At 38.5% G+C, this 14,076-nt stretch overlaps 1 protein-coding gene across 10 annotated transcripts in view; it reads left to right on the forward strand.

Moving 5' to 3' along the window:
- Positions 1-14,076, forward strand: part of FAM13A (family with sequence similarity 13 member A) — a 273,179-nt gene that overhangs the window by 197,064 nt on the left and 62,039 nt on the right. For all 10 annotated transcript variants that reach the window (XM_070392801.1, XM_070392775.1, XM_070392768.1 and 7 more), the window contains 2 exons: positions 6,055-6,096; positions 9,730-9,909. In XM_070392801.1, coding sequence (XP_070248902.1) covers positions 6,055-6,096; positions 9,730-9,909 — 222 coding nt within the window. The remainder of the gene's footprint in view (positions 1-6,054; positions 6,097-9,729; positions 9,910-14,076) is intronic.

The raw sequence follows: 14,076 nt of genomic DNA on the forward strand, positions 1-14,076 counted from the left end.
TTTTTTTTTATTCCTAGAACCTAGCAATCATCAATTTTATGAAGGTCTTTTAAGGGTAGGATTTCTGTTGAAGAAATAAATTCAGATTAAAATATTACCTGACATTTGATGAAATCTAGGAGTTATATCATACCACTCCTACTTTGATATGTGGAAAAATTCTTTCTAGATTATTTTTAGGTAGCTTTTTGGGGATTTCCTTTCCAAACAACTTGTGCTAGAGTTTATAGGTTTATGATTTTTTGGTCATACTTTAGTAAATTTTAATAGTTTATTTTTCTTCTTAAGCATGCTGTATATTTTATGAATTATCATTTTGAGGTAAAAAGCTCTCATTTTTAGATGGGATAGTTTGGAGAAACATAGCAAATCAGACATAATATTTATTTATAAGCCTGTTTGGAGCTCCTGACTAACAAGTGGGACAAACAAGCAGGCTATTTATTTATCTACTTGATTTTTCCCCCCAAGATGATAAAGTCAGCTAGATATTTGGGTGTCTTTAGAAACAAATAACTGTATATTTAAAATATTTGTTTTCCTTGTCCTTTTTTATTAGGACAGTGTTTCTAAACCGAGGAGGCACATCACTGCTGCCTGTGAGCTTTTTTTTTTTTTTTTTTTTTTTTTTTGGTGATAAAATATAAATAACACATTTTGCCATTTTAATCACTTTTAAAATTGTGATAAAATATATATTATGTAAAATTTACCATCTTAACTATTTAAAGTGCATTTTCACTAGTAATACACAAGAGTTTAGTTCCTCCATATCTTTGTCAACACTTGTTACATTTCTTTTAATGATAGCATCTTTATGGTATGAAGTATGTGGAGCTCTTTAAAGGTATCTGGGTTTCACTGGCCAAGATTCTGAGTCTCCTGAGGGCTGGGGGTGTGTATTTTCAAAAATTGCCATAGGATAGTCTTTTCAACAAATAGTGCTGGGAAAACTGGGTATCCACATGCAAAGGCATGAAGTTGGACCCTTACCTAGCACCATATGCAAAAAATTAACTCAAAATGCATCGAAGACCTAAATGTAAGAGTGGAAACTCTTAGAAGAAAACATTGGGCAAAAGATCAGTGATTCTCTCTCATCATTGATGTTTCTATCTCTCTTTCCCTCTCTCTCTCTAAAGTCAATAATAAAAATATATTTTTTAAAATGATACTAAAAATACTGTATTCTGTTAAATAGGTAAATTAAAAGAGTTGTATGCCATTTTGATGATTAGTTACATGGTCTTTATCCTGAAGCTTAATAAAATTAATTGTATTTTGCCAAAACCGGTTTGGCTCAGTGGATAGAGCGTCGGCCTGCGGACTGAAGGGTCCCAGGTTCGATTCCGGTCAGGGGCATGTGCCTGGGTTGTGGGCACATCCCCAGTAGGAGATGTGCAGGAGGCGGCTGATCGATGTTTCTCTCTCATCGATGTTTCTAACTCTCTATCTCTCTCCCTTCCTCTCTGTAAAAAATCAATAAAATATATATTTTTTTAAAAAATTAATTGTATTTTAAATTCTTGCTCATTAAAAAAAATCGCATAAGCCCTAGCCAGTGTGTCTCAGTTGGTTGGAGTGTGGTCCTGTGCACTGAAGGGCCATGGGTTTGATTCCCAGTCAGGGCACATACCAGGTTTCAGGTTCCATCCCCGGTCAGGATTCATGTGGGAGGCAACCGATCAATGTTTCTCTTTCTCTCTCTCTCCCTCTCCCATCCTCTCTATAATCAATGAAAAACATGTCCTTGGGTGAGAATTTTAAAAAATGAAAATAAATAAATAGATAGATAGATAGATAGATAAAATTGAGTACTTGTAAATACTATTTTCTAGAGAAAAAGGATAATTCTGTTAGACCTAATGGTTCCTATTAAAACAGTTTTTTATTACAGGTAGAGTTTTATACACACAGAAAAGAGTAAATATAGAAAAAAGAACACATGCTGTTTTATGTCTGGTTTCAGTAGATTTGAAACTTCTTTCTTTTTATATGTAAATGTCTTTATTTCAAGTCAAGAGATCTAATTTTAAAGAATCACTTGTCAGCAGGCATCTGTGCATTTTATCACATGCAAATTTTATATACTAGTATTGCTGAGCATAATCGGCTTACAGAAATACAGTTTGGGTTTTGCTAATAGAGATAAAGCCTAAGTATATTTCATAAAATATATTTCAGAGTAGGCTTAGAATCTATTTTAAATGATCATAGCAATAGAACATTCAGTTGCATCACTTACAGCAGGCGTGGGTAATGAAATTGACCATAATGCTGAAGCCTGCACATAAGCTTATTTCTTTCAGTTTTGAATACTTGCTTTATCAACACGAGGAAATGAACTCTTCCATATTTAAATGTTTAATATTGCATAAGTAAGAACTTTTTTTAGCAAATGAGTGGAGAGCTCTGAAAAAAATTATTCTTAGCTGATTGCAGAGGATAAAAAGCAAGCTACATGCATGTAGATGAAGGAAACCTCTACCTTTCGTGTAGCTAATTTGCTTATCACCTTTTTGTCAATGTTTTAGAATTACCTCCAGAAGCCAGTTGTAGCTATGGAGGTAGACCCCATTTCTGACATTAAATATTCTTAGAAATCTTATAGTGAATGGTTAAACAGGAACTATGGAGGGAGAAGTAATTGTAAATACTATTTACAATTTTGGTATCCCTAACCAAAGCCATTTTGGTACCCCTTTTGTAATGATTTAGATGTTAGGGCAATAAACTTTCCAAGCTGAAAGAAAACCTCAGAGACCAGTAGCCAAGCCTTACATTTTCTGTATGAAGAAACCAATCCAGTGCAGCCAAGCTAACCACTAGTTTGATTTAAGCTATTTAAGTAAGACCAGAACTTTCTTTCCGATTCCCAATGGAAAATGTTCTCAGAATACTTTGTTTAGAAAAATTCTATTAGAAAAATATGAAATTATGGGCACATTAAGTATGCAAAAACTCCAAAAGACTATTAAAGAAGTAATCAAATATAAGTTTTTATAAATTTGACTTAATATTGATATGCTAGTAAAAATGAGTGATTTAATTATTTGGTTTTATTATTGATTTATTCATTTGTGCATTCTAATGAAGGCTTTAAACAATTTTTTAAATCTATATTATTATTGATTTCAGAGAGGAAGGGAGAGGGGCAGAGAGAGATAGAAACATCAGTGATGAGAGAGAATCATTGACCAGCTATCTTCTGCACCCCCCACCTCCCCTATTGGTGATCTAGGCCACAACCCAGGCATGTGCCCTTGACTGGAATTGAACCGGGACCTCCTGGTTCATAGGTGACACTCAACCACTGAGCCACACTGGCTGGGCTGATAAAAGCTTTTTGAGACTTATTTAGATGGTTCAGGTAGTTTTCATAAAGCTGTGAGGGAATTTTATGTGTTGCCTTTTATTCACTCAGCTTAGCATACGTTTTCCAAACCATACCTTCATTACTTAGGTTAGAATGTTTAAAAATAACTATTGTGGTATCTAAGGAATTGAAATTTTGAAGAATTTTTAGTTGCAAGCATTTAGACCTTGCTAATCAGTGTGTTCCATAAATCAACAGCATCAGAATCATGGGGGAATTTGTTAGAAATGCGGAATCTTGGCTTTCCCTTCCCCACACCTGGACCTACTGAGCCCAAATCTGTATGAACGAGATCCCAGGTGATTCTGATGCACATTAGAGTTTGAGAAACACTTAGAGCAGTGGTTCTCAACCTTGGCTGCACATTAGAATCACCTGGGAATCTTTTTAAAATCCTGATTTCTGGGCCTCATCCTCCAGAAATTCTGTTTCTTTGTTACTAATGTTGTGGCCCCACCCCATAACAAAGAAACAGAATTTCTGGAGGATGAGGCCCAGAAATCAGAATTTTAAAAAGATTCCCAGGTGATTCTAATGTGCAGCCAAGGTTGAGAACCACTGATCTAGCAGATCTACATTCTTTTTCCTCTCCTGGCTACCCCCAGTCATTATTTACATTGGTCCCTGCTCCCAAAACCAAGGTTGTATAACTACATTGAGAAATGGAGTACAGGAGTTAATTGTATAGTGTTGAATTTACAGAGGATAAGCCACAAAGCATCAAAAGCAGGAACTGTCTGTTCCAGTTAAGGACAGACCAGCAAAGGATTTGTTGCTGGTTATATAACCTGGGAGTCACAGTGAATAACAGGCATTGTGAGGCAGAGGAGGAATGGTTGTGATGAAAAGCAAAGTAAAATACCTAAATGCAGGGCTTCGTACACAAAGACGACTCTGGTGAGTTTCTCTCCTAGTAATTGAGTGATTAAAAGTCTAGTGTAGTGATTAAGAGCTCAGACTCTGAGCTAACAATTTTCTTGGTCAAATCCCAAATAATTTACTTCTTAGCTCATGACTGTGGGCAAATTACTTAACCTTCCTAACCTCTTCATCTGAAAATATAAAAAAGAAAACAATAGAACATACCTCATAGGGTTATTGTAAAGAAAAAATGAGGAAATCTTTGTAAAACTACTTAGCACAGTGTCTGAAACAGTAAATACTCATTAAGTGATAGGATGTTTTTATTTGTATGTTTGTTCATTGATTCATTTATTAATTAAGATTCTTCTCATCAGTTTCCCATGTGCACAATAGATTATTTTAGGTGGATTTTCTGGGATTTGATTATGGTCTGTGGCCATGGCAAAGAGCTGCAGCTTTAACCAAAGGAAATTCTCTACAGCTAGAGTGGGTGTCTGTTGATCACCTCTGAGATAATGAGTTCTATGCTGGGTGTGATGGTGGTGGTGGTAGGGAGTCTAATGAAAGAAAATGAGGAATATCATAAAGTCCATTGAGGCACTTAGATTCTGAGTTGCAGGAGATGAAATATACACGTACATGGAAGAAAACCTCAAAAGATGTTTCCAAAGCAGCATGTTCATAAGTTGAAAATTATACCGTAGAAATTAGCATGTTTGGAGTGCTTGAAAGGCAACCACCAATATTGGTCATTAACACCTTTTATTTTCTTTGGTGTCTTCTACAAAGAAGGAAGAAAATGGGAGAGAAGAGATTAGGCAAAACTGTAGTTTGACATGCACTAAATATTTATTCTAATCTTTTTTTTTTAAGCATTGATACTTTCAAATATTGATTTAGAAGCTGACTAAGCTCTAGAAGGCAGAATGTGAATGTATTGATATTGATACGGTTAAAATAGGTGCCAGCCTCACCCCTCACCCCTCACTGTGGTTATGTGAACAGAGTGCAGGCAAGAGGGCGAAGTGAGGAAGGCTGCTAATCAAATAGTGTTCTATAACCTCACCATCCCACTTCACGTTGACCTCTTTTTAATACTTTTAAAGGACTTCGGGCTTTAGAGAAAATAGGAAAGGAGACGAAGTTTAGAAATGTTCAACCAAAGAGCTGTAAATCAGGTGAAACATTATAAAGCTTGATGTATTATCTATCTTGAGGAATTTAGGAAGGAAAGGTGGCTTAGAAAAATGGTTTAGAAATAGGCTTGTGGAAAACAATGTTGGTTCCTTGTCCTCTATTCCCTAGGGTGCCTGCTGCTCTCTGCATGTCCAGAGCAGTTTTAGAAAGATGCTTCTGTCTTCCAGTCTGGAAGAGGTGGCAAAAAAGGGACAGATTTGGGCTGGGAAGAGCGGAGAATGGGTAGAGTTGGTAGTGGAAAGGCTGGGCGGGGGGGGGGGGGGGGGGGGGGGGGGGGGGCGGGGGGGGGGGAGGCGGGGAATAAAAATACCATGGACTAAGACCATGGCAGTAGGGTGAGAGAGTTTTCAAAGTCACTTGTGAAATTGTCTTATCATGGACATCTTTAAAATGGAGAGAAGGGAAAAAAAAAAAAAAAACACTTCAGGAATAAATACCCAGGGCCATCTCTAATTTAGAAACAAGTAAAAATCGGCATCCATCGAGGGATGGTGAAACATCATGCGAGGGTCACTCAGGTCCTGGCTGACACTTTAAGCCTGAGATCCCCTTCGGATATTTGCTCCCAGTCTCTGGTCCTCCATCTAACCTGACTTTCTCTTTGGTTCTTTCCACAGTGCCCGTGTATCCCAAGTCAGCAGCGTTTCGACAACAGGAGAGTAAGTTACTGGAATTGGGTGCTCCCCCACCCCCCCGCCCCGCTTACCTCTTATTAAACAGGAAAAAAGGAAATTCTAATATTGGATAGTATTGGAAGATTAATACAATAAGCAAGCAAATGATTTTGAAAACTACACAGAGGAGCACCAAGTAACAGGTGTTCCTATTTGAGCTTCTGTGTGGATATGTGACTAGAGCAGGGGTGGGCAAACTTTTTGACTCGAGGGCCACAATGGGTTCTTAAACTGGACCGGAGGGCCGGGACAAAAGCATGGATGGAGTGTTTGTGTGAACTAATATAAATTCAAAGTAAACATCATTACATAAAAGGGTACGGTCTTTTTTTTTTTTTTTAGTTTTATTCATTTCAAACGGGCCGTAGTTTGCCTACGGCTGGACTAGAGACAGCTCTACCATGACAACGTATGAGATTTATATTTATATTTATTTCAGTCTAAATAACGTCAAGTCAATATTTGCAACGCAGTCAGTTTGCTTTGGGAGGTATCTTGCAAAAGAGGATGCCAGTAAAGGTTTAAGATATTAACCATGCCTTTTCTTCTTCCTTCGTTAATTTTAGTCAGCCTACATTTATTGCAGGCCTGCAATATGCCAAGCACAGTGTTAGGTGTGTAATGTCAAATGAGCCCTGGGCTCAGCCTCCTAGGGACATAGAAAATAAAGCAAATTAGTGAAAACACGTCCTTTTCCACAGGACAGCAGCAGTGCCCTGTTAATTTTGCCCACCGCATGTCTTTTTCCTCCTAAGGCTACCAATTGCATTTAACTGAAATCTAAACTACTGTTATCTGCCCTTGCCTACATGTCCAGCTACCTTGTTCATTATGCTTCAAGCACATGACCTTCTGTTTCTGGAATGGACCAAGCATATAGCTGCCTCGGAGCCCTTGCACTGGCTGTTCCTCAGCCTGGCCATGCACTTCTTATAATTCACCTCTTTGTTCAAATGTCACCTTATTCAGGAAGTCATCCCAGACTACCCATAGTCACTCTCCAACCCTGTCCTCTATTGTAGAAGACTCATCACTATTTGAAATTTCATGATCTGTTTATTATCTGTCTCACCTCATAGATAGATAGAATATATATATATATATATTCTGTCATATTCGTGGCTGTATTCCTAACACCTAGAAAGATGCCAGGCATATGTTAATCACTGAATATTTGTAAATAGTCCCTTGCCCAAAGATTTTCCATTGCACCCACCTCTTTCTTCCTTGCTGGCACATGAGTGGGCCTTTTTGGAGCATATTCCATCAGCAGGGATCAGGTGGAGAAAGATGTGATGTGATAAGGAGGGAGAGAGAAGAATTAGAAGTATTAATTGGTATGAATTTAAATTTAATAGGATGAATTTGGATTTTTTTCTTTTTTGTTAGGTAAGAGAGCAATTAAATCAAAGGGCAGGATTAACCTCTCTTACCTTTGTGAAGTCTAAAGAGATTCCAGAATTACCCTAAAATTGACATTTTCTTGCCTTTTTGTTTCCTGATAACCTTTATTTTTTTGTATGTCTTATATAGTTTGGAAAGGTGTGGGGTTGGTCTATATGTATACTCAGGGTGTCCAAAAAAACTGTATATACACTTTAACAGCTGATCACTCAATTTTGAAAATGAAATATGTTTTGATAAACACTACCTTTATAATTATTCAAAGTGTGTGTATTCATTTTTCTGGGACACCCTATGTTAATGTACTCACATTCCTATGTACTGCTATTAGGTAATCTTGAATATTGGGAAGTGGAGTTCTAAATATAAAAATTCTAATGCCCAAGTTAGACTATACTTGCTCATTGTCTTCAAATAGTATTAAAGAAATTTCTATGAGACTATTATAAAATTACTAGAGGCCCAGTGCACAAAATTTGTGCACTGGGGGGTAGTCCCTCAGCCCATCCTGCACCCTCTCCAATCTGGGACCCCTTGGGGGAAATCTGACTGCCGGTTTAGGCCCGATCCCACAGGCAGTCAGACATCCTTCTCACAATCTAGGACTGCTGGCTCCCAACCGCTCACCTGCCTGCCTGCCTGATTGCCCCTAACCCCTTCTGCCTGCCAGCCTGATCACCCCCTAACCACTCCCCTGCCAGCCTGATCACCCCCAACTGCCCTCCCCTGCCAGCCTGGTCACCCCCAACTGCCCTCCCCTGCAGGCCATCTTGTGGTGGCCATCTTGTGCCCACATGGGGGTGGCCATCTTGTGCGGGGATGTGATGGTCAATTTGCATATTACCTCTTTATTATATAGGATACTTGGAAAATCTAAAATTCTTAAAATCCATTTTATTAGAATGAATGTAAAGTTTTCAAATCCATTAGAATGAATGTATGTCTCAATCTGAACATTCAATATATATATATATATATATATATATATATATATATATATATGGTTCTTTTTAAAAATTTTAACAGCTTTATTGAGATATCATTGATATCCAAAACTACACATGTGTAATGTGTACAGTTTGATGAGTTTGAATGTGATTCTTTCTTCAGGTGAAGAAAAACATGCTTTGAGGAGCATAAGTTTAGAATTTTTAATGTCAGCTTACTCAGAATTAGTGTGATGATGAAAAGTTTAGACACATTCAAAGATTATGTAGCTTTAAAAATGATACCTTATCTTATCATGAGCTCTTTTCAGCCCCTGGGCTTCACTATTTTTCTCAGGTTGAACAAAAGAAATCTATTCCATCTTCAGTTATACTGGGGTGTTTGTATGAATACAGCTTCAATTATATACATCATAATTGATTAGAGATTCAGACAGATTTTGCTGTTCTGTTATGAGTAATAATTGTCACAGTGAGATTCTTTTTTTGATAGCATTGCTCCCTATGTAATTTTATCTTAAAGGAATTTCAAATAAATAATAGACATAAAATTATTTGTGCCAGTTTTGCTTTGTAAATCATATTCTCCTCCTCTGCAAAACTGGTATGAAATCTGGAAGAAACTCACCTGTGTAAGAATAGGTCCATTATTATTCTATGAGGAAAAAAATCTTTCCTCATTCTGTCTTATATTAAGTGACCTTTATTTCCTGAATGCCTCTGTTGCTAGACTTGCTGTGAGCATTTCAGGAATCCTGGACTCATAAAAAGGAGAGACACAGTTATCAAATTGATGGAATTTGGTCAGTTTAGTTTTTAACTCACAATGCAAATATTCATGGGATGAATGCCTCAAACACTATTGTTGCTCATGAACTTATAGTAGCTCTTCCATTGGAATACCAATATTTTCATATTTATGGGCACATATTTTTTTAAATATATTTTTATTGATTTCAGATAGGAAGGGATCAGGAGAGAGAGATAGAAACATCAATGATGAGAGAGAATCATTGATTGGCTGCCTCCTGCATGCCCCACACCAGGAATGGAGCCTGAAACCCAGGCATGTGCCCTGACTGAGAATCAAACCATAACCTCCTGGTTCCTAGGTCCAGACTCAGCCACTGAGCCACATGCCACACCAGCTGGGCTGAGCACATATTTTTAAAGGCAACCATTGATAAACTTGATTGCTTGAATTACTCTGTATTCTTATTTTTTTTCTTTTCTTTCTTTCTTTCTTTCTTTTTTTTTCTTTTACCAGACTCTTAGAAAGAACTATCCGCTCAGCTGTGGAGCAGCATCTGTTTGATGTTAGTAGCTCTGGAGCCCAAAGCTCAGAGGACTCAGAATTTGGAACATCCCTAGCCCCTTCCACCGCATCCGCCAGGCAGCGCCGCCGCCAGTCCAAGGAGCAGGATGAAGTTCGATGCGGCAGAGACATGTGAGTTGGCGTTGCTGGTTCTTGTTTGTGTTTTCTGTTCTTTTAAAAATAAACACCTGAATTAGTCGCTGTGTCATAGTCATTCCCATTTCAGTATTTACATTAAAACTTTAAGCAGTTTTTGTTTTGACCCTTCTAAACTTAGCTAACATTTGGGAATTTAGAGGTGGTTGAATAAACATTTCAGTTTAGTCTCCATGTTTGATATGTTGTAGGAAGCCACCTCTATCTAATACATTTCATGGTTTCCTCGCAAATACCTTATTTTAAGGGATTCTGAAGAATTGGAGGAGTAAATTGCTATTTGCCTGTCCAGATGTGGTGTTTTCTTGTTAAGACGTTCAGTTGGCTGCTAGATTACCTTATGAACCAACAATTTTTTCTACTATGTTGACCTAATTAAATACTAGAATATCTTTCTCATACTCTGACAGTTGATATGTTTTAGTATAAGGTTGAGCTTAAGTCTAATCAAAAGTGGAAATACTTGAAGTTTTTATTATTATAATGACTAATTTTAAGGCATTCCCACAGCATGAATTTCAAGAATAGTATTACAAGGAACTTTATTCTCCATTAATAGGTTTGATAAATACCAATGAACAATCATTGAATAATCATGATTTAAATTGTCAAATAAAATAAATTTGCATATAACTGACTATATTGGTATATTTTCCCAAAAGGTTTAATATTTTTATCTACTATAGCATTTGGGCTGTATAAAATTATGTTTTGAACCCATTATTAAATGTCCAAGACTAAACTAAACCCTAGTTCCCATCATTCTTTCTTACCTGGACTCATAAGTTCCATCAAAATATTCATTAATAAAAGAAAAAAAGTCTTTTTACTTAAAGAAAGACACAGAAGATAAATAGTATAAGTAAATTCCATGCTGCACATCACTTAAAGGCTATATTAACAACTGTAATTTGAGAATAAAACAGTGTCAGTGGTGTAACCCACTGACTTTCCAGGTGACATAAGCAGCTCTTATTTTCCATTTTTATTGAATAATAACTGACATACATGACTATATAAGCATAAAGCATGATGGTTTGATTTATATATATTGTGAAATAATACCACAGAAATTTTAGCTAATCACTTTTTAAAAAAGCATTTATTCGAGCTTATGGAAAGGAGGGGGTACTGTAATATTCCCTTTTGAGAATAGAAAAATTATGATACCAGAAATACTTACATTTAAAGTTAGCTACCGATTAAACTCTGTAAGAAGTGTTTAGGAGTATGATCAGTTTGTGAACTGCTTATGTTGTGTTGTACAGCAAGTAGAAACTATTCGTTTAATACTGTTCTTATCCTCTGCCTTGTTTTTTTCCAGATAGTTTGCAGCAACACTTCTCATTTTTAAAATATCCTTAGTGTGTCACAGCATCCTGCTTTTCACCCACCCTCTTGTTTGGACAGAGGGAAAGCAAGCGGAGGTTGGAAGTGGTAGTGAGGTGGGCAGAGAGAACAGAAACCCATGGTGATAGTGGTGATAGTGGGTGCCAGGCAGCAGGCAGGAGGAACGCAGGGGGGTTAGGTCAGAAACAGGAGAGAAATATGAAGCATAGTAGAGGCCCAGTGCATGAAATTCTTGCACGGGTAGGGTCCCTAGGCTTGGCCAGCAATCAGGGCTTATCTGTGGGGCGACTGGTGGGTCAATCGGGGGCGGGGGTGGGGCCCACTGACACCCTCCTTGCTGGCCTGGGACCTGCGGGCTGGGGGCAGCTCCTGCATTGAGTGTCTGCTCCTTGGTGGCCAGTGTGCATCATAGTGACTGGTCATTCCACCGGTTGTTCTGCTGTTCAGTTGATTTATATACTAGGCTTTTCTATAATAATTAAAGTGTAATATGCTAATTAGACAGATGAACGATCTTCCGGACGTCATTCCGGACGTTCCTCCAGACAAAGCCACAGCAACGGGGGCTGAGGCAGAGGCGGTTAGAGGTGATCAGGCAGGCAGGCAGGCGAGCGGTTAGGAGCCAATGGTCCCAGATTGAGAGAGGGTTGTCCAACTGCCAGTTTAGGGATGTCCTAAACCGGCAGTTGGATATCCCCCAAGGGGTCCTGGATTGTGAGAGGGTACAGGCCGGGCTGAGGGACACTCCCCCCCACCCCGTGCACAAATTTCATGCACCGGACCTCTAGTATTATATAGGATGATAACCTCTCCTGCAGATTTTACATATAGTTTCCCAAGACCCGGGATATTTCTAGTATGAGTTATCTTGATTATATTTTACTGTCCACATCTGGGGAGCTAAAGGAGATGGAGAATGGTAGAGAGAGCCTGACTAATCATCTAAACACCCATGAAACTTTAGCCTTTCCCTTAATTTTCCTTCTCTGGTATCCCTTTCACCATTCATTCTAGTCACTCGTGGTCAAACCACAGCTGTGAATTGAGTGATAGAATCCTGGGTGCAAACTATATATAGCTGAGTAACTTACAAACAGTTTCACCTTACTCTTTTTTTTTTAGTTAGTATGTGGTCTGGGCACTCAGAAGCCCTCTTCCTATCCTCCTAGTCTTGAGGCCCTCTCCTAAGCTGACCCTGGTCATTCTTATGTCTTAATAGTCCTTCAACTCCCAGCCTATCCTGAATCACTTCTCTGAGCTCTCCAGGTCTTTGGAAAGCAAGGCCCTTACCTCTCATGCCTAGATCTTTTCTCCATGAAGGTTCTCGCATATGTCCCCAGGAGATATATTCACTATGGCATCAATTGTGAGAAGGTTGAGAATCATTATTATAGCTTACTAGAGGCCTAGTGCACAACATTTGTGCACTTGAGGAGGGAGTGTCCCTCAGCCCAGCCTGTGCCCTCTCACAGTCTGGGAGCCCTCGGGGGATGTCCAACTGATGGCCTAAGCCATCAGTCAGACATCCTTAGCGCTGCCGCAGAGGCAGGAGAGGCTCCCGCCACTGCCGCTGCATTCGCCAACTGTCAGCCTGGCTTTTGGCTGAGCGGCGCCCCCACAGGGGGAGCGCACTAACCACCAGGGGGGCAGCTCCTGCATTGAGCATCTGCCCCCTGGTGGTCAGTGCGCATCATAGCGACTGGTCGTTCCACAGTTCAGTCGATTTGCATATTACCCTTATATAGGATAGTATGTTTTTCTCAATAGATGCTTATGTGTGATTGATTCATTTATCTAATATTTTCATCAGGCTTTGCTTGAAAAATAAGGGAAGATGAAACTAGACTTTATTCTATTCAAAACTATTAGCCCTATGGAATGGTTAAAAATGTTTTGAAAAATAGAAATTTTATTGACTATTATTTTGCCTCTAAGAATTTAGAGCTGCAACCATATATTTTTTTTTAAATCTCTTGCCCAGCCAGCGTGGCTCAGTGGTTGAGTGTCAACCTCTGAACCAGGTCACGGTTTAATTCCTGCTCAGGGCACATGCCCAGGTTGCAGGCTCGATTCCCAGTAGTGGACATGCAGGAGGCAGCTGATCAATGATTCTCTCTCATCATTGATGTTTCTATCTCTCTCTCCCTCTCCCTTCCTCTCTGAAATCAATAAAAATAAATTTTTTTAATGTTTTTAATCCTTGAAACAGAACACACCCAAAAAATCTCACACACACAAAAAAATTTTCACAAAAAATAATATCTTGAAACCAATGGTAACCATATTTTGAGATGAGATTAAAGAGTCAATAAAGTCAGTACTAAAATCATCATGGCAAATTTTTGAAATAAGCAAGATAATAAATACTTCATTGTAGTGTACATGATTTCCTATTTGTCTAAATTTATACTGAAACATTATTAGGCTTATATTACTATTTGCTACAATATAAATATAAAAACTTAAGCAAAATATTTATTATGTGGAAGAGTACAGTTTACAAATTTACCATCTGCTGGATGCATGGAAATGTTGAATCTTTCTGATGGGTTAGTATAAGTGTATGTGCTGGCATGATAGTCCCTATTGATACGCAAATGGCGAGCTCGGACTCTCATTGTGGGTTCTTGTCCTACAACATTGGAAGAATAAAATTCGTGGACTAAAAGATTTTAATGGGGAGGGGTCCCCAAATGGGGAAAACCTGCCGCCGCCCCCCCCCCCCCCCACTCTAAAATGGGAAAAACCAGTCTTCTAAGTCTCTTTGTCTACGGGTTTATAAATGCTGGAAGC

This window comes from Myotis yumanensis, unplaced genomic scaffold (assembly GCF_028538775.1).
Source record: "Myotis yumanensis isolate MYYU_CA2020_CCGP unplaced genomic scaffold, mMyoYum1.0.hap1 SCAF_1, whole genome shotgun sequence".
Taxonomy (NCBI): Eukaryota; Metazoa; Chordata; class Mammalia; order Chiroptera; family Vespertilionidae; genus Myotis; species Myotis yumanensis.